Here is a 24,424-nt window from a genome sequence, read left to right on the forward strand (position 1 = left end):
TATCAGTTAATCATTTAATGCATCGCGTCATCTATTTGACTTGCTTCTTAAAACGTCGTCATTCTACGTCATTTTTGCACAAAGTTTTATCTTGCGTCCAAATGTCACCAAAACTCATTTCGGCCAAGACGTACAATTATTTTGGAAAACTTTGGAGACAATGACTCGTTTACTCTTCGCCATTACTAATTTATACTTGTATTTACTCTCTGTATTTACGTTATCTCTACCAGATAAATCAAGCACATGCGCATGAATTAACTAATGTAAGAGAATCAGTTTTAAATGTTTATTATAAAAGACAACACATTCATTACTTTATAAGTAAAATTCCTTTTTTACACAAAACGCGACCACGATAGCAAAATGCGCATGCATATTCTCCCATTAAGTTTCGCATCATCTGTTTATATTACAAAATGCAAGGCATGCTAATACAGAAAGTCGTGAGACTGGAAAACGTAAGATTAAAGGCCATATCGTGTCTACGTCGTTAAATATTCTCACCAAAGATAAACCTGAAAGAATACATATAAAGGAATATTTTTTTCAAATAGTATCTTATTCAAAATTTTTCGCATTTTGGAATTAACAATGAGGTAAGTTTCCAAGATTAAGCGTCAATACATTGATTTATTTGAAATTTTCGTTAGATTGATTTGGGAAACAGAGACATTAAAAAACGATATTATATAATAAAGTTACCTTGATTTTAACTTATCTCATCTTGTCTTAAGAGAGCGAAAGTTTCATTTAACGATAACAAAGAATCAACGCAATTTGGCAAATTACCAGACGCTAAAACATGTTTACTGCATTGCTAGACGTGAAGAAAGGAGAGAAACGTGATATTGCTCCGTGTTGATCTTCTTGTTACTTTTTACGAACCTTGCCTCGTAAAGGAGCAAAGGAGGAAACAATTGCAACGTTTCCTCGAATGCCGAGTGTGCCAAATTTCTTTTTAACGTGAAAACTTGTAGTTTTCACTGTAGTTGTAAACTGTTAGAAGCGAGTAGACAAAATTTAATTTAAAGTCCTTCTAGTAGACGATAAACGAAAAATCGTACGCGTAAATCACGTTATATTTCACATATAGATTATATCGATTTTGTGGTACTTCGCAAACTACGCGATGGAGCAAGTAAAACTCCCGCAAAACGTCCTCTCCTCCGCCTTCCGTGGAAGAAACAATCTTTATGTTTCTCTTTTGGAAAAGGATTTTGAAAGGATTCGCGATGCACAGTGAATTTCCATCCGGATGAAGTAAGGTAGATTTGAATGGGTCGGTGCGACGAACAATTTGTCGACTTTCATATTTCGAACGTTATCTCCGTCTTTCAAAACGTGACTGTATAAAAATCTACTCTCTTTTCTATAACGTGATAGAATTTCTAGCAGCTGCGAATAAATAGAATTGCGATAACAGTTGCTTTCCATTTACATCAAAACTCAGGTAATTCTCACTTGTGACGTCATAACTCAGTTGAACGCACGTTCTTTTTGCATGCCGGCAAGTGAGATTCGACTGAGTTTTTATCCACAATCGAGACCATGTGCTTTAATGAATCTAATAGACTCACATTAAAAGTGAGACTATGAATCTGTATTATTATGCGATAGCTTTGTCACCAAAATGAGCAGGTAAATACAAAATGACATATCTTTATACCTGAGTATAAAATACTCACGTAACCGAGTGGCATAGATCACTTGAGTGTAAATGGAAAAAGCAACTAATGTAAACACGCGATTCTTCCAATCTCCAACACGTTTCCCTTCTTTTCTAGACTTGTATGCTGCTGGACATTTTCTGCGGCACCAACATCTTATCGGAATGGGCGGTGGTGTGGCTGGGCTTGCCGATCCTGGCGCACAGCGGCGCAAATCCCTGGATCTACGCCTTTCATCACGGCGAGATGCGCATCGCCGCCGGCAAGATTGCCGAAGATCTGGTCTCGCTGTTCGGCGTGATGCCGGGCCGTTACGGCTGCTCGCCGACAAGATGCGGCACCAACACGAACCTCGAGCTGGCCGAGGTGAATAATGAAGATAGCAACGAGAGCAGGCATCCGCCCGTGGAGGATTGCTTCGCCGCCGCCAAGCACCACAACGTTTACAGCAGAAGGTGTCTGGAAACGTCGGGTCAGCACACCGATATCTCGTCCGAGAAGCACATCGAGCACGTCGCGTCCTGCAGCAGCCGACCGGGCGACATCATCGAGGAAAATATTCACGACCTGACGAAGATGCTCGACCCGCGATACGTCATCGACCGGAATCACGTGATTGACTCCAATCACAATATCGACAAGCTGAAAAATCTCAAGTATCTGCTCGATCCGACCTTCAACAAGATCAGGCATCTCCGACGGTTGAATCACAAGCGAATGAACGGGAAGAGCTTGCCATTGATTTCCGAGCCGAAATTTATATCTTATCAGAACTTGAAGAGCGACACGGCCGCGCACGGCAGTCGTAAGTTTCTTCAGCTGAACGCGTTGTCGGATCCGATGCTGAACGTCGATACTTCCGTGGTAGACGCGAGGGACTCGAGCCAAGCGACGTGCCACGCGAATAACGTTGCTTATCCGAACATGTCGTTGACCGTGTCAGACTCGAATCTCAGAGCAAGAACGGTGCACGCTTCCGAGGTGGACCCGAGATTCTTCCGGACGAATGACAGCACCACGGAGGATCACGGCTACTCCGCGCAAAATCTCAATCGTGGATACGAGGCCGCGTTAGCGAGGCACGCGATGATGCTCTATCAGCAGATGGAAGATCAACAGAGATCCAGCAAAGCTCCCTCCCGTCCGCGACCCAAGTTCCGCGGCCATTTCGGGCGCGTGAGCCCGAATCTGAAGCGCAGATTACGAAACGAAAGATCCTCGTCGTCGTCGGCGCCCGATAACGTCAGACCAAGTTCCGAGGCGAATATACCGAGGCGAAGCGTGTCGCCGGGCGTCCCACACGTAACTATCACGCCAAACAAATTGGCCAATCTCATTAATCTAGACCCACCGTCGAGAACACCCGGGCACAGGATAGATTTTACTGCCAGAAACACGACACAAGCTCATAAGAATTTGGAGATGTTGAAGCACTCCGAGTCGATTAATGCGATCGGCGATTCGGCGACGCGCCGCATAACTCTACTGGAGCCTTCCAACTTGATGGACTCGTTGCTCGTCCCGACGATACACTCGGAACCGCCGAGTCCGATAGATCCTCTCCCCGCGGCGCCCCTTCAGCCCGAAGAGGCGCAGAGCCTCGAGATCCCGAGACCCGTCGCGCAACGCACTAAATCGCTCGTAGGTAAAAAAAGCAATCCTGAAAGACATTCCGATCCTATAATACCGACCGTATTGCTAAACATCGAGGACTTGAGCGAACCGTTCGAACAGGGTGACAATCAGATTCAGAGTCAAGAGTGCGACCCATCGTCCGGTAATACATCGACGTTAGAACCGATCGACCTTTTCGAGGCCCTGCTGAGAAACTCGGACAAAAGTAGGGACATGAGATTACCGGAACCCATCTTCGCCGAGCACGACTCCACTAGATTCAGCTCAAGACGGCCGTCCGACTCAAAGTGGTCCGAGTCCTCCAGGAGTCAGGAGATCCTGCCGAGCGCGATGGAACACCAAGCCGCGTTCCCGTCGTCCTATTCGGTGAACAACTTTCAGACCTGTAACAGCGGCAGCGATTTCAACGACCTCACGTCCCTGGACCCGTTCATGTGTCCCGACGCCCTGACATCGTCCCTGCGCGAGTCCTTCTTCAGCGCGCCGTCCATGCCCGACTCGGACATGTTCACGTCCTTCGAGGAGAGCGACGAGCCGATCTTCACGCCCGATTCCGAACGGGACGCGTCGGCGTACAATTCGATGTCGAACCTGAAGAGGTGCGTCATCGAGACGGCGTTTCAAAGCAGATCCACGGAGTCGGTGCACCACGTCAGGCAGCCCTCGACACGATCCTGCGCGATTCTTAGACTAGAACCGGCCGTGCATTCGAGCAGATTGCGCGTCAGACCCTGCGCGGATTACATCCTGAAGAACTCGCCCGCGCCGGTCAAGAGAAACCCGCGACTCGCGCCTCTCGCCATTCCCACACCCACCGATATCTGCACCCCCACGTTCGACGTCGTGTCGGAGATCAAAGGCGATAACGGTGTCGGCGTGAGAGTTTGAATCGTTCGCAGGACAAATGGGGTGGGAGGGGGAGGGTCTGCGAATTTCCTCGCGTGTACCCTATATTTGCACAAGAAGTATTTGTCAGTCGCAATCAAACTTTATTCTCGAAAGAATTTAGAGATTTGAAAGCCTCTATTGGCCTCTAGGGTAAACAAAGAAGAGAAAAAGAAAAGTATCCGAAGAAGAAGAGAACACAGGACGTTTTTATACGCTAGATCACATATACGAGCTAGCAAATCATTCGAAATGATACTGTCATGTGGTGTGTTTTTAATAATTTCCTCTATTCACAATATGCCACTTAATTGAGGCAAGTTGCTCATGGGCCATAACTTATCGTTACATTTCTACTGAGGTAACGTTCACTTTAATTTAATATATATATATATATATATATATATGACTATTTACATACGATTATTTTGTTCGCACTTTTACATTTTTTTTATCTTTTTCAGTACTTTATTCTTTCATACTTCTATTTTTTATATCAAGTAATTTCTAATTTTTGAAATAGTTTAATCGATTGAATTTGCAATTATATATTTGAAAATTTGAAAACTCAATATTCTTAATTAAAGACGGTTTCGATAAGCAACGTTATCAAAAATATGCGCAGCGCTATATATAAAAGTCTCCTCTTACGTATGAATACATGAGAGAATCTCTAAATATTGATATGTTTATGATTGGATCGATTGGACTGCAAAATGCTTTCAAATTACAATTTGATGTAAAAAGAGAAAATCTGATGATTAGCGGCGCTTTTCGTTTCTCAAGTTAATAAACAATATTCGATGTGAAAGAGAGCGATGCCGAATTTGTCAACAACATTCGAACGAATCATCGTTTTATCTAAATTAATGATATTTAAACTAATGATTCGTTTATTCATCCAATCTTTACCCGTAAATAATATTCTGCCTCAAATGCGAAACGATATTTATAGAGAAGTAGGAGGAAGTTCTCTCTGTGTGGTCCAATTGCGTTATCTGTTACGTACATCATACATATGTACAAATACGAGCGTGCGATTGCGTTTATATTCTGCGAATCGAACGGTTATTCAAAAGTTCCGTAAATCGTGTGCCAAGCAAATTATATTGAATCCCAAATCTCGCAGGTCATCGAGTTACGCGTAATTACGTTCGATTATTGCTCGTGTACCTGACGAAAGATTATATACTTGTTGATTGGAAAAGATATATTGCAGAATATTTACTAAAGTATTCTTTAATAAGATGCAGAACTCACGCTAAAACCTAATATAATGCAGATCGCACTTATAGATATTTTTTATAGTCGACGAAGTTTGTATTCTCGATTGACCTGGCCCTATTTTTCCACGATTTTATTTTCCTGATAAAGCTCTTTCAGAAATAATTATCAAAATGTTTCCGAAACAATTATCAAAATGTTTTTCTATCAATATATGGAGAATTATATATTATTTTCAAGAAGAATAATATAAAGGTTCAATTTGTTTATGCTAGAATTAGAAATATTTTTCTCAAACGGAATCACACTCTCTCTTTTTTATCACTAAAAATAATATATATAAATGGCGTAATACGCTAAATGGCCAATCCATAAAATCATACATGTTAAATATAAATTATAAAAAAAATTAAAGCTGTTGAAGATGAGGATGTTGTAAATAGATAGATAAATAAATAAAGAGAGAGATATATATATCAGTGACATATATATATATATCTATATGAAGTTACTTCTATTTCAAAGAAAAGGACCAAAACTAAAGCAAAAGCATAAATTTTAAAAGACAACTAATAGATTTAGATACATAATCATTCTACAAAATACGGTAATTAAAATTACCGTTGTATTTTCTTTATGGCATTAGATACCATGCACAGATTATATTGCCATTTCCATTATCTTACAACCATCTCTTAAAAATCTTTAATTTTATTTACGTCGCCGTAGGAATTGCTTTGCTAATTAATACGAAAGATGAAATTATCTAAGGGACACGAAACAAGAATAATCGCACTTCTTACAATTAAATGCCAATTAAATATCGAAATACTTTTATACGTAAGGTCGAGAAAAATCGCGTAAATCGTGTAAATTATATATCCTGATGAAAGTTTTTCAAAAGAAAAACAAGAGAAAGAAAGAATGTATGTATGGACGTTTTCTATACTTCATGTACCTAACGGTGTCCCTGCACTTGAAATAATTTAAAAGCCGAAACATATATTGAAGAATATTTTACGACACATCTATGTATAGGTATATTAAAAAACGTGCGCAAGTACAGGCTAAATACTAAGAACTAGAGTCCCTCTAATAAGAGTCGCGACATCTTGAGTTTCGGCAAAATAAGAGAGAAAGAGGAAGCGATATACAAGCGATATACATTCATATCGCTTTCTCTTTCTCTCTTATATCTCTTTCTCTTTCTGTTTCTCGTGCTTTTGCCGAAAATGCGAACCAATCAAAAGTTGTCATCTCCGTGTCGCGACTCTTATTAGAGGGACTCTACTAAGAACAAGGGTATTTATTTCTTTTCGCGTTCAAATAATTGACTGATCTTGCGTGATTTGTCTTCCATATCGTACAAATTATAGATATTAATCTACATCAAGATATCAGACTTACTTGCTTTTTCTTTTTTATTCTTCTACTAATCTACTTTATGAAGTAATAACGGTAAGCATGAACGATGAATATTTTTTTTTTTAGTTAATAATGTTTCTCAGGAATACTTTAAATGTATATTAATTATGAAAAATATATACTCTGTTTTCTTTTTCTATTGAATTTGAGAAAATATTAAAAAAGCAAATTTTTAAAGATTTTTGAAAATATTTTGAAAATATTTATCTTTAAATATATTTCCACGCACTTAATCATTATGTTATAACAAGATAGAAAGATTATATTTAATCAAGAGACACGGTAGTGTCTCGCGCCAAGTACACGCGAAGTGAGATTTGTTACAACGTTGAAACTTTCATAACTCTTTTCATGGGACACCGTTGAAACATATAGGTTCTATAGAAGTAAAACTCGGGTATTCACAGAAGTGACAAACACTATATATTTTTATGAAATATATCTTTACTCTATGCGTATGTGTGTGTGAGTGTTTGAGTATGTTGTTTATATATGTCAAGTGTGAGAGAAAATGAAATCTTGATTCTGCAACACACGACTCTTATTGGAAAAAAAAAGTTAAGAAATGTTCCTTCTTTCTACATCACGAACGTGTGATTTCGAGATAAAAATGCCGTTTTTCCCATTCTGATAAGCAAAAACATAAAACACCAAAGAAATATATTGATTTAGAAAAAGGTAAATTAAACTTACTAGAAAAAGAATTGTTCGTACTCTAAATAATGTGTGTGACCTTTTCTCTTATCCGCCTAAGATCAAAGAGAATAAAACAGAGTTGGGGATAAAGTGAAAAGTACATGTTACCTTGTTACGTAAAATGTAAAGAGACGTAAATCGAAAATAGACGTAACATTGAAAGAAATCTCTTTTATATGTCATGCTAATGTTTTGATTTAATAAAAAAAATTTTCCAGAAATATATTGATATAGATAATAATAATAACGAATTCAACAAAGAATAGAGTAAGGATGATTAATATTGTCTAGTTGATGTCGTGTATTGATCATATATTTATTGTTATATTCTTGCAAAATCATGTACGTTAAAAATTATAACGCATGATCGAAATTCTGTGACGAGAGGGAAATTATTTCGGCGCAATTGTAATTATATATACGATCACGTGTACACGTGTATACACTTATCCATTTCACATATCCACACCACCTCACATACACACACATGTACACGTACACAAAATAAAATTAAAATATAAGATTTAGATTCATATCTAGCATATTTGTGTAGCGTGTTATAATTTTCCCACTTCCAACAAATTCGACTGTCCCCCCTGCTGAGATTCTATAATATTTCTTTAAAAGTTTTTAGTTTTTTTCAACAAAAATGGATACTTATATTTCGTAATTTGATATTTGTAACGTCTTACTTCAAAACATCTGATATAATGCCGCTGCGACTTTCGACGCACGTCTCACTTTCACTCTGTTGTTTGTTTTGTTTCCGTCTCTGTCACTCTAAAGGGCATATGAAGGTTTCGTTTCAGCGGCGGCGACAGCGGCGTAGACAGTATGCTGTAGACGTTTGTGGTGCGTGTTTCGTTGGTTGCGTTTATCGTCTTGTTCACGGGTGAGCCAACTGCCAAAATAATTTCCTTTTACCTATAGAATAACTTGCTGAAAGTGCTGAAACCAGAACGGTCTGTGTCGAACTAGTAGTGTACATATGCATCTTTTAGGTGCATAATGAACGCGCGTGTGTGTTTATTATCTTGCCATAAAACATCAATCCTAATTGTTTTATAGTTATACTAACATACAGTCGGTACTCCTATGTATAATCTGAACGTCATTACAAATAGCTGGTTAATTCAATGCATTAGTAATCTAATATAAAGGTTAAAATAGGATGTATGCGTTGTTCTAAGTGGGTGATATATAATCCTGTTTATTTTCTTTAATATTCGTAGATTCTCCTGTAAATAACATGGAATCAGGATATATAATAAGGGGTAATGAAAGAATCACTGCGAAAGAGGTACCAAATTCGGATGCAGCCTCAGAATGCATCTGTTACAGGCCGCATTCTAACATCATATGCAATGGTTGTGGATTTTGGACCAAAGGAAGAGTAAGATACTGCTGTCCTCAACATCCTAAGGTTACTATTGTTTCAATATTTCATTCCTCTTTGTCTTTTAATATAACCTTTCTCGATTAGTTGAAGACACTGTTCAAACGATACTGTTCGAAGGGCAAATTTGAATAGTTATCACTAATGCTGTCACCTTGTTATTGTTATCATCTATTTTTCTTATTTTACAGATTGTTTTTCTACACGATCATGCTCAATGTCCACGCTGCAGGAGCTACGACTTCATGCTTACAGAGGTCTAAAGCAAACGTGACTGTTTTTGTCAGATTAAAGTTAAAGTTACAGTGACATATAAGATTAAATATAAGTAAGATAGATAAAGATTTAGTTAAACGGTGCCAAATGATTAGATTAAATAAAGCTTATTACTGTTTTATTATACTGAATAAGTGAGCTAGTGAATACGAATAATATAACTGCCACAGATTTGTTTGGAAAGAAGACTGAGATATTTTCATATCTATAACGAATGAAAGAGCACCTATGTATCTGTTTAGAGTCAGAACTGTCAAAATGTTTAATTTTTTTTTTATTTTTGTTTATTTTTTTCATAACAGTATTAACAGAAGTACTAGTATATTGTTACAACATTAATAATAAAAGATTTTGACAGCAGCATTAGATAAGAACAAATGATAGATTATCTTAAGAAATCAATACTGTGTTAATTCAATGCTTTGTGCTCTGTTCTGAAAAAGTTGTCTTTTTTTAATACTTTCAAATAAAGTGCCTATATCAAAGATCACACTTGTAAGATTGACAGGCATAAAACAGCATAATCCTTACGCATATCCTAAGCATAATCCTTAAATATAATGTCAAAACTGGTCAAAACATCTTTCTAATTTTTTTTTTACTGAAACTTTATAGAGATGTAACTTGATATGTAATGTATGTTATTAGGAAAACCAGCAATGTTAACTCACTTATTTACTGTACCATAATACTGTACGTACCTATATATCTTCAAGAGCTTTCGTATAAACAAAATCATGTTTGAGGAACGAAATACATATAAAATTTACACGTTAAAATTATTTGGCACGTGTGGGAAAAGAGAAGTATTTTCCAAATGTGTAATTATATGATTATCCAATTATATGTTCCATTTTTTGGCAGATTGTTATATCCGTCCTCGTCTTAAGAGCATCTTTGAATTTAAATTAATATTAATTGTTAAAATATTGGAGGATATAAGTTTCTATAAGCGAATAAAAGTAACGTAAAAGGAATTTCGACGAATATAGAATATCCTATAAACTATGAAATGAAATGTCAATATAAATCCAGTAAAGTTATATGTCGATTCGTATTGCCATATGGCTGAATAGAGGATAGTTTAACATTTTTATTTTTCTCTTTTTGGCTTCTTTTCTGTCAAGAATGCACAAGAGTGCCAGGATGATAAAGACCATAACTTTATCCGCCATATTGAAAGCTAGCATTGCGGGATACCCGCAGAGCAGTTAACCTTCTCGCCAAGCGATTGGTTCTTACCTGTGGATTCAACCAATCACATGCAAGCCGCTTTTGGCTAAGCTGCTTTTATCCGGCTTGAATGCGCCAATGTTTGCCCTGATTAATTAACGAAACGGAAAGTTGTAATATACAGGCAATTTATTATACATATCTCATGGAATTTACACGATCGAAATTTATTGCTCGTGCCATTATTGACTTTCGTGTATATGTGTCGTACCGATATCGCGTCTTATGTCTATTTCTATCAATGCAGATTAACTTCAATCTCGATTTAACTTACTTTTTGATTTTTGCTAAGAAAAAGATAAAAAGTAAGTTAAACTGAGATAAAAGTTGATCTACCAATGTAGATTAACTCGGATAAAATTAACTTTAATCTCGATTTAATTTACCTTTTCTTTTTTTAATTTTTATAACTTAAAAAAAATAAAAAGTCAAACCGATCATAAAAGTTAATTTACCAATGTAAATTAACTCGGATTAAATTACCTTTAATCTCAGTTTAATTTACTTTTTATCTTTTTCTAATTTTTAGAACTTAAAAAAAATAAAAAGTCAAACCGATCGTCAAAGTTAATTTACGAATGTAAATCTCGGTTTAACTTACTTTTTACTTGTTTCTAATTCTTAAAACTTTAAAAAGACAAAAAGTTATATCGAGGTTAAAATTAATCCATCAATGTAGAATGTAAATTAACTTATGAATTAAACTAACGTTAACCTCGATTTAACTTACTTTTTATTTTTTCTAAATTCTTAAAGAGAGATAACAAGAAAATTAAACCGAGATTAAATTTAATCCGCATCGTAGGACTGGACACTAGTCGTTAATTTGACTCGCGTCGTGTCGCGCGGCGTCGCGATCAGTCGCGATGACGTCGCGCAAGCGCCGCAAGCTGCCATTGGACGTACGCCGCGGGTACGGAGCGGTTGACTCCGAGCCGAGCTGCCTCGCGTCGTCGTTCAACCGGCAAGCAGAGTCGCAGTTAACCACATCGATATTCGTAAGCTGTATGCGATGAATTCAGTGCGCATTGACGATTCGTTATACCCGTTATCAATTATCTCGCTTACTCGGGCGGAATCCACCGCGCGAGCAGTCCGGGACAACGACGTGTGCTACTTTCGCGACGCGACGTACATTTTCAAATATCGTGTCCCGTGGATATCTATGTTCAATCTGAAGTGGCATATTTGACGACTGTGTTATAACGCGAGACAGTAATTCGTCTTGATACGCGTGTGTGTGTGTGTGTGTGTGTGTGTGTGTGTGTTTTATTGGCGACAGGTACAGGCGTCGGCTCGGCGTCGGCGGTTGGTGGCGGCGTGAAGTTGGCCGCGTGTTTTTCGAATCCCCGGCAGTCGGTCGGCCTTTGCACTCTTTGCAGTCGGTAGTCTGATACGGGCTTCACTCGCTCCACCATTTCAGATTCGTTCGTCACGGGACGACGCGAGTATCGTCATTACGCTCTCGTCGAAAGTTACGAAATGCGCGTACGGTTAATTGAGATCGGGAGTGCCGTGCAAAGTGTCGCGCGATCGTCGCGTCGTGGATGATTAGGGTTATAATCGCGCGCGATCGTAATTAACCAGGTTTCGCGAGTGCGGCCGCGAATTTTTCGAATATCCACACTTGCTCCGTCATTTCAGATTCGTTCGTTACGGGACGACGCGAGTATCGTCGTGACCCTCTCGTCGAAAGTTACGGAGTACGCGTACAGTTAAAATCGGGAGTGCCGTGCACAGTGTCGCGCGATTATCGTGACAGTTGGGTTAATCGCGCGCGCGATCGTAATTAATCATGTTTCGCGATGTGTGTGCGTCATAAATGCAACGACGGGATCCGAGAGGAGGAGGAGGCCCGGGGTGGCATCAGGCATCGGCGGAGCAACCCTTGGGTAAATGATCTATTGTTTATCGTTTATTATTCGCTTGCTATTTGTTACTTGCAAAATCGATTTATCCCCACGACGATTGCATCGCATTTTCGTCCATTTCGTATCATTGTAACAAAATGTAATGCTTGTAAAATATTTTTTACTTTTTGTCATATCGCGATATACTTGATATATTAACGTATTCAAGTTTTATAATTATTTGAGTTATTTGAATGGAAATTCATTCTCATTTACCGAATTTGATAAAAAAGGAATTACGTAGTTTTTTAATAAAATATCTTTTTCGAGATGAATAAAAAATGTAACGTGCGCAAAAATTAATTTCCAAAATACTAATTATTTCGAAAACTGTTTTAATTTAATTACTTTTTATTTTACAGATTAATGCATGTCCGCTCTGCTGCGCATCGTACCGGTGAGTCTTGAATGAGTTTTCACCTTAATTTTTAAGTGTAATGAATTTGTAAGAGAATGTGTTTTGTATATTGCATAATGATATAAAAAAATAACATTGTAAAGATCCATTGGTTTAAAAGTAATTTAAAACAGATTAATAATACATGCACAAAGCTCATTTATTTACTCAGTTTTGTTATGGAATATAGATTTTGTTTGTCCTGTACAACGAAATGGTGATTACAAGATTCGTTAATATACATATTGCCTAAATTTCGTAGAACATATTCGTGAATATGAACGAAAGAATGATAGGATTTATCTCGTAGATAGCAATAATTTCGTGACAGAGAGAGAGAGAGAGAGAGAGAGAGAGAAAAGAGCTTGCTCACATTTTGAAATCGTGTATTTCCAGTACCAAATATCCAATACATTTTCTTACAGTTACATTGCGAAACTTAGTGACGTTTGAAGTTGACATTCCGGTAATAAAAAAATGTTTCAAGTCGTAAGTAGGTGATTTATTTAAATTTATCTAAATATTAGAAATAGTAGATTTTCAACAATATAATGATTCGGAAAAACAACTGTTATTTCAAAATAAGATTATATTGATCAAAAGATATCTACATTATCATATGATAAATTAATAAATCATCGACTTAGTAAAACTTCGTATTTCATACCGGAAGTAACTGTATCAGCTTGCAAATACTTTATTTGTATACGATCTATCGGCTGTTAAAATCGGCGGATTAAACATGGGTAATAAAAGTATCCGATTAACGTATAATAATTCGTAAAGTACGCTGCTATAACTATTTACTATATCGTATTGCGATAAAGATACATCTAATGAGTTAATCTAACGTTACGAGCTAACGGGGGCGATAGTCGAATGGACGAGTTAAAGGACCGAAAAGTTGTAATCGACTAACAACGTTTAACTTATGTCAATCTACTTGCAGTACGTATGGCTTCTAATTTGTTATAATTTCTTTTCTTCTCGAAACATCGCACATACAGCTCCCGTTCCTGTAGGATCCTTAAATGTGATATTTAGGATGACTCATCGTATCATCGTTTCATGTCAGATTTGTTTGCTGTATTCGGAGTAATTTTATCTTATTGTTAGCAAAAATGTCGAAAGCTTGGTATCTTTTTCGGGCAATAAGTAAAAAATATTTTTAACGAATTAAATCTTATTATAGGGCTGAAAGTAAAGTTTCATCTTTTGCTTCGACGCGGATATGTCATCTTAAAACTAGCTGTAAAGATATTTAATATTAGAGATTAAAAGTTTGTAGCAAATGATATCCTTCACTGAAAATTATAAAATGATCCGAGTTTATAAAAAAGTTATTAATTAAAGACTGAATCGATGATGAGGCATCCTACACTTTTTATTGGCAACTATGAGATACGAGTATATAAATTCCGTGTAAAATTCGCAATTTCAGCCAAATTATTCTGACTGCGATAACACAAAGAGACTTTTTTGGCAATTTGCTATTTCGGTTCTATCAGGAGCATAATTCCAATCAAAATGTTGATGTTGAGTCTTAAGGTAGTAAATGTTTAACAGTACCATTGTACTATAATATAAACGCATAACGCGAGTGTTAGGACAAGCTTACGATAATTTATAAGTCTCGATAACGATTTTTGGGAACAATACATATATCATGTGTACGTATGAGAACAACGCATACACACTATCATGTAAACTGCACTTTATATGTATATAGTCACTCTTCGACTAAAAATTTGTTATCCTGAGTTTGGCATCTTGATCAAGACTTTTACCCGAAGATTACGCGAATATAACAAATCAATGGTCCAGTAGAAAATGATATATAAAAAAGAAACAATTTCGTCTTTCACAAGTCAAATGATTATTAATCAAGTTCAGTTAGCATACGTATACAGTTTCGCATTTCCTTAAATACACATAACTTTTAGATTCGAATTCGTACGCGTACATACATGTTACATGACACGTTACATGGGATACTGAAATAAAAACGAACGTCATAATTCTAGTTGCAAAATTCATTTATTTTGCTCTACGAACGCAGTCAAAATTCAGAAAGAACAGAATTTACTGATTAGTTCTGTACAACACATATCTTTTGGGACTCATATTACTCAGAGTATCTAAACATATATAGGGATCCATCGATAGCGCGATTGATGTGTCGCGCGATCAATGAATTGAAAAATCAAACCAAACTATATACCACTCGTGTTTTCCATAATCTAACATACACACATGAATATCTGCGAGAACACCACGAAGAATAATAATCATAACTATAATTTTCCCTCGGGGGAAGAACGTAAAGTGATTCGTTGAAAGTATAAATGAGAAGAAAAAGAAAAAAAAAGAGAAATGCGACGGGCTCGTAGGAACAATTGAGGAGTGGAAATCGAATACCGGTTGAAATTCATAAATAAAAGGATGATATTCTGAGTTATAAAAAAAATATTTTGATACTATGTTATTCAAACTGCACAGATGGCACAAATTATTTTTGTTTTAAATATATATATATACACACATTATATTAAAAAGTTTCCATACGTGCACATCATAATATTTAGAAAATTAATAATAAATTAATAATAAATACATCTAAAAGAAACAAATTTTATGAAGAAAAATTTGTAACCTTAACTTGAAAATTTTGTTGATATTTGACTTCCACTCTTCCCCCCGCGGGGATATCTAGCCTTAAAAGTTAGAAAGTATCGATGAAGTCCTTACGTCTCTCCTACAATTATATTGATGTATTACAGGTAATATATATAGCCAATGAATTACAAACAATAATAGCGCTAATGAATATGGTGAGGTTACTCCTGTTAATAGTCCTACATTGGTTTTTTTTTTATTCGATCGTCTCGTATAATTTTAACGCTTTGGAAAAACGGCAGTTTCCTGTGAGTTACGATCATAAAGGCGCGATGTTACAGGATCCTCGTTTCTATTTTTTTCGTCAGAATCGCAACTGTAAATCTATTGCTAAATCACGAAGCTATGAAACCGCGTTGCACGTTGTGTGTTGTCTTAAAACGGAACACAATCCGAATTCTTAATAGTACTGCGAGATTGATATGGGTTTTAATCGAGCCATTTTCGTATAACAACGAGGCAGTGTTACATCAGGTTTTGCTCATTCATAGGCTTTTACACGAGTTAAAACTGTTGAATGCGTTTGTGGGCCTTCGTCTTAACTGTTTCAAAAAACTCCGCAATTGGACGAAATATAATAATAAATAATGTGATATTCACGATTATAATGAAAGATATATAAAAAGATATACAATTCTAAAAATTTTATTCATGACATTGATAATAATTTTTTATAAAAGTCATCTTTCTTTTCCAAAAATAAAATTGAGATGTTAGAGATCTTCTCAAAGTAAATATTGAAAATTACATAATAACGTGTATACAATTGATATTATTTTCAAGTAAACTTTACTTTAATAAAATTATAATTCGAGATTTAGTTAATTGATGTTAAAAATATATAAGTTATGCAAAATTTGATTTCAAAAGATTATCTGAATTTCTGTTACTTATTTTCTATCGTTTTATTGAGTTTTAAGAAATAAATCAGGCCCGCAATAGCGTCATTAAGATTAACACGCTCAATGCCGTACGGACTTTCGGTAAATTTTCGTAGAAATTTCTAATTAGAAATTTGTATATTCTAAGATCATAAGACAAATGTGTCATTTTTTTCAATTAGCAACATACGCAAATATCTACAATTATTCTGTCTCAATATGTATGTTAAATAAAATTTCTCGGCACGATCACCATGGGATTGAAAATGTTAAAAGATTACACGGCGTAAACGACGTAATTGAGCGTGACTCGTACTTGAACGTGCGATCAAGATGTGCGTTTCGGCCTTCTCGACTATCGACGCAAAACAGTAGTATGAATGATATGGAAGTGATGATTCAGGCGATGTCGTGAAAGTCAGCCGAGAATGGCTTCAAGCCCATCTTCACCTCACCCTCGAGTTAATTTCTGTCGTGACGTAAATCAGTTGGCAGTTTTCTGGCTCTCATAGTGTGCGATAATATCAATGATCAGTCGATAGATGGGAAGAATTTGAGAAGCTTGTATCCTGCGTTTCTTCCCGCCATTTGATTTCTCAGTCAACTTGTGCGATTATAGAACGTAACACCTGCCATTCTCGTTATTTCATACATCAATTTTAAAATCGCTATTAAAACGCGTATACATTCGGTGGAATGGATAAATGAGATCGAATCATTTATCCGTGCCATCGTACATTTACATATGAAAAACGATTCGATCACTGATCTTAGACTATTGGTGCTTCGGTGAACATGGTAAAAAGCATAGCTCGCATTTGTCTTGACTACTTCGAGATGTGTGATATAATGACGAGAATAATACAATCTGTCGCAAGTATCGAATCCATACTTCTTCGAGAAGACGACTTATAAATAAAATATGCGAGGTCTGTCAAGAGTGTATACCGTAAAATATCAAACCGTGCTTGCTCACGTGTATTGGTTCTGTGTTCGCTTCTGTTATACGCGCACTAGCGTAGACGTACGAGACACGTAGCGTTCCTTTCGTCTCATCGCGTCTCCCTAGCATAGTCGGCGAACGTAATGTAAAGCAAACAACGCGAAATCGTCTATCGATCTATAGAAGTCTCCGCCACTCTTCTCTGACTTCTGACTGACTTCGACTAGACGCGGACACACTAAATCTGAATAAAAAAAATCATAATCGCAACGGAATATCACCCAACAAAGACGATCGCTTTCGCGTATTGATAACAACGAATCGTTTCGAGCAACCTATGTCTATCAATATTCTTAAATCACAGTCAATTTAACAGGAATGGACATAATGAATAGCAGTAAAAGTAATAATAATCGATTCTCTGCCGAAAGTGCGATCCTACTTTTTAACCACTTATCATTATTTTCTAGTATTGTTTCCATATACATTTTAAAATCATGTTGAGCAAAAATGAGCGATAATCTACACATAATATATCTACATTATCGCTTTGCACGTAATCTAAATAGCTAGCTGATACAAAGTAGCTTTGCCATCATTTATTTATCTATAGCAATTTCACATGAAAGCGCACACGAAAATGCACACCAAAAGTTACTGTACATAAAGTTGTAAATATAAAAGCATAAATATAAAGTGCATGTACTTTGCATTTTACATTCAGATACTTGCACTTGGATATTTTCATGTATAGTAGCCTTTAGAGTACATTAATGCGGAATAATGCGGGCGATTAAATTTGCTATTAGATTAACTGTAAAACGATAATATAAATGCATTCCACATGTGTAGACTTTATAACGCAATATTAATTTATAGGAATGACAGAGTAAATCTACGAATCGATATGCTCTTCCGCGAGTGTTTCCAAATTACACGATTAAACATAGAAGAGAGTAGATCCAATTGGCTACGTGACCTTTTTAAATCCATAATTATCGAGTCAGTTTATTCGAATAACCACATAGAGCCATTCACCTCTAAAACTAAGCAGCTGCGAACTAAATTGCGAAACTACATAATATAAAAGCTAAAGTACATTCTTTTAGGCTCTTTGATAAATATTTCGCGACATTAGCTAGTTAACGGTTCCGTAATTGCAACATTCATAAAAAAAAAGAAAATTACATTACGCGAACCATATTAGGCAGACAAAACGATGGCAGAAAGCGTATCGATGCAAAAAGTTCTAATATTAAAAAATTTTTTATAACCTTATATAACAAAAACGCAAGCAAAACTAACGTAATTGAGTGGAGTTTATTGTGCGATGTATCTACAATTATTTAGACTTGAAATGCATTGTTTATCAGTTCACAAAGTTAAATATGCTGTGCGCAACGAAGATCTATGACATAATCTACAAGACAACGACTGTTGAAGGCGGTACCAATACAGTCTTAAAATAATTATCCTTAGTCAGTTTCACGGTTGCAGCAGTAAAATAAAACATCGACCAGATCTCTTAATGTCACTTATAAAATTATCAAGAGAAAGTACACTGAAAAGATAAAATTGATTTTAAATCGTGAAATTCACATTTGGCACAGATATAATCGATATTTTAACATACTGCAACTCTATTGAAATTACCTATCCTATCAGTTTTCATGTATAGTCGTTCTGTTTAGGCGGTATAAAAAAGATGTCATTAAATGTATAGAGTAATATTGGAAAAAAGCCCCTCAAGAATAGTAAGAATAGTAAGAATAGTAATAATTGATTACAGCAAATGACACTTCGTTTGGTTTGATTACTTTTTAGATCGATCACGTGCAAAATTACAACTAAACAAATTTTGTAACTTTAATTATAACAATTCATTGTCCTACCTTGTAAAAATTGTAATCGAAAATCAAAAAATCAAACGTGAAGGAATTAATGATAAAATCTCACTGACTTTCGCGAAAGCAGCTAGGAAAGCAGCGTATATACGGGTTAACATAAAACGTTAACGATACAAATAGAAGTTGGTCATCATCAAGGAAAGTAAAATAGTATAGCCGTAGTAATATCTAAAGAATTAAAAAAAATGTGAGCGTCTTTCCGTACGATACTACTTTTCTATTTTCTTTCTTTAGTTATAGAGCCGCCGAAACAAACGATAGTTTTACGAACTGCATCTTAAAGTAGCGCATTACGTTTTTTTTTTTGACATAGTACGATTTACATAAAGTATATGTAGGATCAATTAATATCAGTTTATACCTGCGAATAAGTACTCATGGATTGGGGTTATGCATGAAGGGCTCCTTAAACTGTATAAGAACAAAGTTAAGACGTCGCCGCTACAACTACAGGAGGAACAACGTCGGGTTCTCCGGCACCGTCGGCTACGGCGGAATCGACGACTTTTTTAACTTTTATGGATTCCGCACTACTTTCTGACAAACTCTCAGGCTCACCGTTTTGCGCTGCCGCGTCTTCATTCGTCGCCTCCTTCGATGGCCCTTCATTCAGTCCGTTGCTATGTAACTTGTCATCCAACACTGGCACATCCGTATTTCCGTTCTGTGTGGTTCCGTTGAGTTTTTGCTTTTCCGAATCCACTGTATTTTTGTCCTTGGTATCCACTACATTCTCTTCTTTCACTGTCTCCTCTTCTTTTATTGTCTCCTGCTGCGTAGTTTCAGTCTCGCGTTTATCAGCATCAGTCGTCTTTGTTTCCATTTCTTGGGCCACTTTCTCATCGACTTTTTCGGATTCTGCAGTTACTTCCAAACTCTTTCCTGCAGATACTTCAGTTGATGGCGTTGTTTCTTTCCTTACGTCCGTAACTGTTGCTTCCGCTTCTGTTACCGTTATAGATACCGTAGTTTTTTCCGCTGCTGTTTCCATGGCCTCTCCATTTTCTGTGACATCAGTCGTTTCCATTTTTTTTACTTCTTGTTCATTCTTTGCTAAAATATTCTCGCTTTCAGGTGTAATCTTTGATTCTTCTTTTACTTCATCTTTTTTCACTGTCAAGCATTCTTCAGATTTGTTCGCTATATTTTTGTCACAAGTTTGTGATTGTGACTTATTGCCATCTGCTTTCTCGTCACTTTCAACCGTTTGAATTTTATCAACACCTTCAGCTTTTACATCCTTTGCGATATCTACAGAATCTTCGACCTTTTTCTCAGAAGACGCGAGAATGGTCTCAGACTTTGATACAGACTCTGGTACAGATACATCCATAGAATCATCGGCAGCAGCAGTAGTTTCAGTTGCGATTGTATCTAATTTTTCTTCAGTCTTCTCTGCTACAGTGTCTTTATCATTGTCTTTTGTGGCTAGTGTTGCGTCATCTTTCACGGTGCATTTGGCACTTTCAGAGGAACCTGTATCCTCATTTTTATCCTTAAGTTTGGCATCAGATTCTGTCATCTCCTTCTCAGTATTTGAAACATCTTTTGCTTCTTCCACTTGTCCTAAAGAATTTGAAGTATCTTCTGATGGTTGATCCTTTACACCTTCTCTTCCTACCGATTCAATTACTTCTTTTGCATCGTTTTTTTCAACTTTTTTATCGTTGACATCGGACATCTCTACATCTTCAGAAGTGTCCATTGGCTCGTCAGCCGTACCTTCATCAACTTTGTCATCAGCTGTTTCTAACTTTTGCCGCTTTGTAGACGTTTGAAATGTCAAGTCCGAGAAAGACTTAATGGTTGTGTATTTAACTTTCTCTTCATCAGTTAGTGCAGCATTACCCTCACGTACTACGATCACTGTTGATAAACCTGCTTCCTTCGCAGCTGCGGCTTCTGTTATTGATTGAAAGAAGAAAAAAATGAGTAAAGATATTTGCAATTATCCGAATATGACATAGAGAATCTCTCTCTCTCTCTCTCTCTCTTTAACTGTTGAACTTAAATCAGTATTGCTCTCTCCCATTCTCTCATTCAAAAAGAAAAGGAATATACAAACCTTTTACAATATCAGTGAGAAAAATAACATCAGATGGTTTCTCGCCGATTTTACTTAGTATATTTTTATAGCTGTCACTTTCTTGCTTTGCACCTACTTCTGTGTCAAAGTAACCACTGAAATACTAAAAAGAAGAATATCATAGTTCATACAAATATTTTGCCAAGATATTTGATAGGACATTTTCATAACATAATGTAATATTATTGCCAAATACCTTAAGCAAATCACCATGTACAGAATGTCCGAAAAGGAGCTTCTGTGCCTCAACACTGCCACTTGAGTAGACGTATATTTTTTTGCCATTTTTTGTCCACGATTCAAACGCTTTAGGAACATCTTCATAAACACTAAACAAGATGTACTCTATTGAAGCTTGGCGTTAAAACTAACTTAAATTCTTTTAATTTTCATGATCAAATTTTATCATCTTTATTTCTTATTAAATTACAATTTTCATAATCAAATTTAATTTGCAAAATTACTGTTCTAAAGAATTAAAATTGAGAATGGATAAATTTATTTATAAAACTATGTTTTGCATAATAAAAATAGCTGTCTAGGAAAAAAGTAATTTTCAATGCATCCAACATCCAGACTGCAAAACATTCACAAGTCAGAATAAAGTATAAGATTAAAAATACAAGCATCACAGAATTTATGTTTACGCACATAATAAATAAGAGATCTTATGTAAAGAATGAATATAAATGAGATATGACTGAAGTGAGCCCAAGTACTACTATTCACCTCACTAGTTATATATATATTATGTATTTTTTGTATATGTGCATATTATAGATAATGTCTTTACATTTTTATCTAATTATGTAATTTATATAGACTGTATACACTTGTGTATAGACTGCTAATCTTTTATGTGAAAGATTTATGTAGGGATTTTGTAAAGACAATATGATGCATATAGAATCAATCGAATTATCTGATACAGATAAAAACGAATCAGAGCAAAAATAAGATAGAATACTTACTGTCCCTTAACTGTGCCTTTTTTATACGCTTCACGCCACATATGTCCTTGCAGTTGCTTTAATGCACCTGTCTTACGATCGTTATCCATTTGCCACAAAATATTTTTCAAAAGCGAATCTTTTTCTTCTTCGGGCTTATCGCCAGTAATCGCCACAAAGCCATCTAATTTATCTTCCTCGTCCTTTTTCGCCTAAAAAAGCGCATTAATAAACCACTGGTATATGATATAGAATTGTTAGAAAATTAATATTTGAATCAACATTTGAAAAAAATAAGATGTTACAAAATTTATCTCAAAATCTTCGTAGTCTATAGACTTGGTCGAAATAAATATAATTACTTATGCATAATGTAAAAAAATAGATGTTGCTAAACATATGAGAGATCAAAAATAGAAGATAGAAGAATATAGAATTTAATATTAGAAACAAAAGGTATTATAAATCAAGAAAATTACTCATACTAAGCCAAAGATAGTTTTTAATACTATTGTGGAAGGATGAGGGGAAAGAGGGAATAAAATTTATTATCTGCAACATGACAGGCTGCCTGGAAATTCTCATTTTCATTTATATTATTAGCATAATTTCTAAATCAATGTAATTGTCTATCTATTTTGAATATTTTAAAACAAAAAATTTTGCTCTAAAACTTCACGATAAGTCCATCAGTTAGTTTCCTTTTTTTTTTCATATCAAAAATAACAATTGTTCCACATTAAGTACTTAACTTTTTTATTAAAATTGAGTTACATTTAAAAGAGAGAAAAGAAAACATACCCAACGCTTTCGACACAATGTGACACAAATTCCTAGAGTGCGCATTTCTCACAATTTCAAACAAAGGCCAACGCCACTTCTGACCATTTTTTTCACCCGAATTCTGTCAAAATCCTGCATTTACCTGCTCCTTCGACTGGTCAAGATCCATATATTTACCTGTTCTTTTAACTTCTCGTAGTCCTGCTTGAACTCCTCATCCTCCCACTTCGTCTCGATGTAATCTTTCAGGCTCTGGCGCACGTAGGGAAAGAGAGTCTCCTGCAAGAGAAACCGGCCGCGTTCGTAAGAAATCCAAGCGTCGTCGCCGGCCGCCGGCCGCCGGAGAACACGCTCGCCGGGAAAAATCAGGCGCGTGTCCCGTTGTTTTCCCGGCGGCGCGTTCCGCGGCGTCTCGGCGCGTCGCGTCAATATACATCGCCAGCGCGACCGATGTCTATAAAAAGATCATAGCATTTGTTTTTAAGCCGTGTTCTCGCAACCCTTCGGCCGTCCGTCATTAGCGTGCGGGGGGGAAGGGGGGGCCCGCCGATTCGGCCTTTCGGCCGAAAATCCGAGCGGATCGCCTTAGCTCGAAATCTCGTCTCTTTTTTCCGTCTCACAAACACGGCGGCGGCGGTGGCGGCGGCGGTGGCGGCGGCGGCCGGCGGAGGTGGCGGCGGCCCACGGTCGGCCGAAAACTCGCGATTCTAGCCGGCACACCGCCCCGACGCGAGGACAATAACCCGGCGTGGAATTCGACCACGTATATACGCGGGACGAGAGCGAGGAGATGCTAACTCCTCGCCAAGATCCCGGACGACTTCCCGAGGGAGACGAATCGGGGAGGGAGGGAGGGAGGGAGGGAAGCCGCGAGAGCTCGCGCGATCAAAGGCGAAACGCCGCGGGATGGATCTCTCACGGGAAGAGATCGGCGCGGCGGCGAGGGGCCGCTCCCCGCGGAACGGAACGGAGCGGCACGGCCTAGATTTCGCGTTCCGCACCGTTTCTCGTCGCCTCCTTCCGTAGGGCCCGTTTACCTTGACGAAGCTGATGCTCGTGGTGGTGCCCTCGATGTCGACGAGCACCGTCCTCGCGAACGAGATCTCGTCCTGATCCTGGCTGCGCTTTTCCCCGGCCATTTCCACAAACCGACTCGCCCACGACCGTAGGATTAATAACGGCTTGTATCTATATGTGTGCTCCCCCTTCGGTTAGGTTGGCGCTCACGCTGTGTACTATGTCGGCGAACGACGCGTTCTTGTTGGGAGCCGGCGAACGAATTCGTTGTTGGCCGTGCGCCAATGTACGCCGTACGCCGCCGGTATATGCGAACTCTCTAGTCTTTCGCAGTCCCCCTCTGCTCGCGGCCCGCGCCCTGCCGTGCCGTACCCGGTAACCACGTCCGTACCGAAGCGCCTCGGGTGCCCGGATTTTTACTCGACTCGCTGATC

At 37.2% G+C, this 24,424-nt stretch overlaps 2 protein-coding genes across 2 annotated transcripts in view; one reads left to right on the plus strand and one right to left on the minus strand.

Annotated features, from left to right (window-relative positions):
* Positions 1 to 8,077, plus strand: part of LOC139772488 (uncharacterized) — a 43,350-nt gene extending 35,273 nt beyond the window's left edge. The window contains exon 5 of the mRNA XM_071706222.1: positions 1,788 to 8,077. Within this exon, the coding sequence (XP_071562323.1) occupies positions 1,788 to 4,193 (2,406 nt within the window). The 3' untranslated portion in view covers positions 4,194 to 8,077. The remainder of the gene's footprint in view (positions 1 to 1,787) is intronic.
* Positions 8,078 to 13,116: 5,039 nt separating this feature from the next.
* On the minus strand, positions 13,117 to 24,378 carry Enoph (uncharacterized). Its single transcript, XM_071706229.1, has 6 exons — positions 24,011 to 24,378; positions 23,151 to 23,252; positions 22,212 to 22,402; positions 21,437 to 21,569; positions 21,220 to 21,343; positions 13,117 to 21,056 (listed from the first exon to the last, which is right to left on the minus strand). Exons 1-6 carry the CDS (start codon positions 24,110 to 24,112, stop codon positions 19,582 to 19,584), a joined length of 2,127 nt encoding a protein of 708 aa, XP_071562330.1. The 5' UTR covers positions 24,113 to 24,378; the 3' UTR covers positions 13,117 to 19,581.
* Positions 24,379 to 24,424: the final 46 nt, after the last annotated feature.

Source organism: Temnothorax nylanderi, unplaced genomic scaffold, assembly GCF_030848795.1.
Source record: "Temnothorax nylanderi isolate EJ_2023f unplaced genomic scaffold, tnyl_v1.0 TNYL_tig0050_pilon, whole genome shotgun sequence".
Taxonomy (NCBI): Eukaryota; Metazoa; Arthropoda; class Insecta; order Hymenoptera; family Formicidae; genus Temnothorax; species Temnothorax nylanderi.

What these genes read in the sequence shown, in the direction of transcription:
- Enoph (XM_071706229.1), bottom strand. Translation starts at nt 24,112, where the DNA reads ATGGCCGGGGAAAAGCGCAGCCAGGATCAGGACGAGATCTCGTTCGCG. An exon ending in ACGAGAAGTTAAAAGAACAG is followed by an intron (nt 22,403 to 23,150) that starts GTAAATATATGG and finishes GCGCTTTTTTAG; the next exon opens with GCGAAAAAGGACGAGGAAGA. An exon ending in AAAGGCACAGTTAAGGGACA is followed by an intron (nt 21,570 to 22,211) that starts GTAAGTATTCTA and finishes CATCTTGTTTAG; the next exon opens with TGTTTATGAAGATGTTCCTA.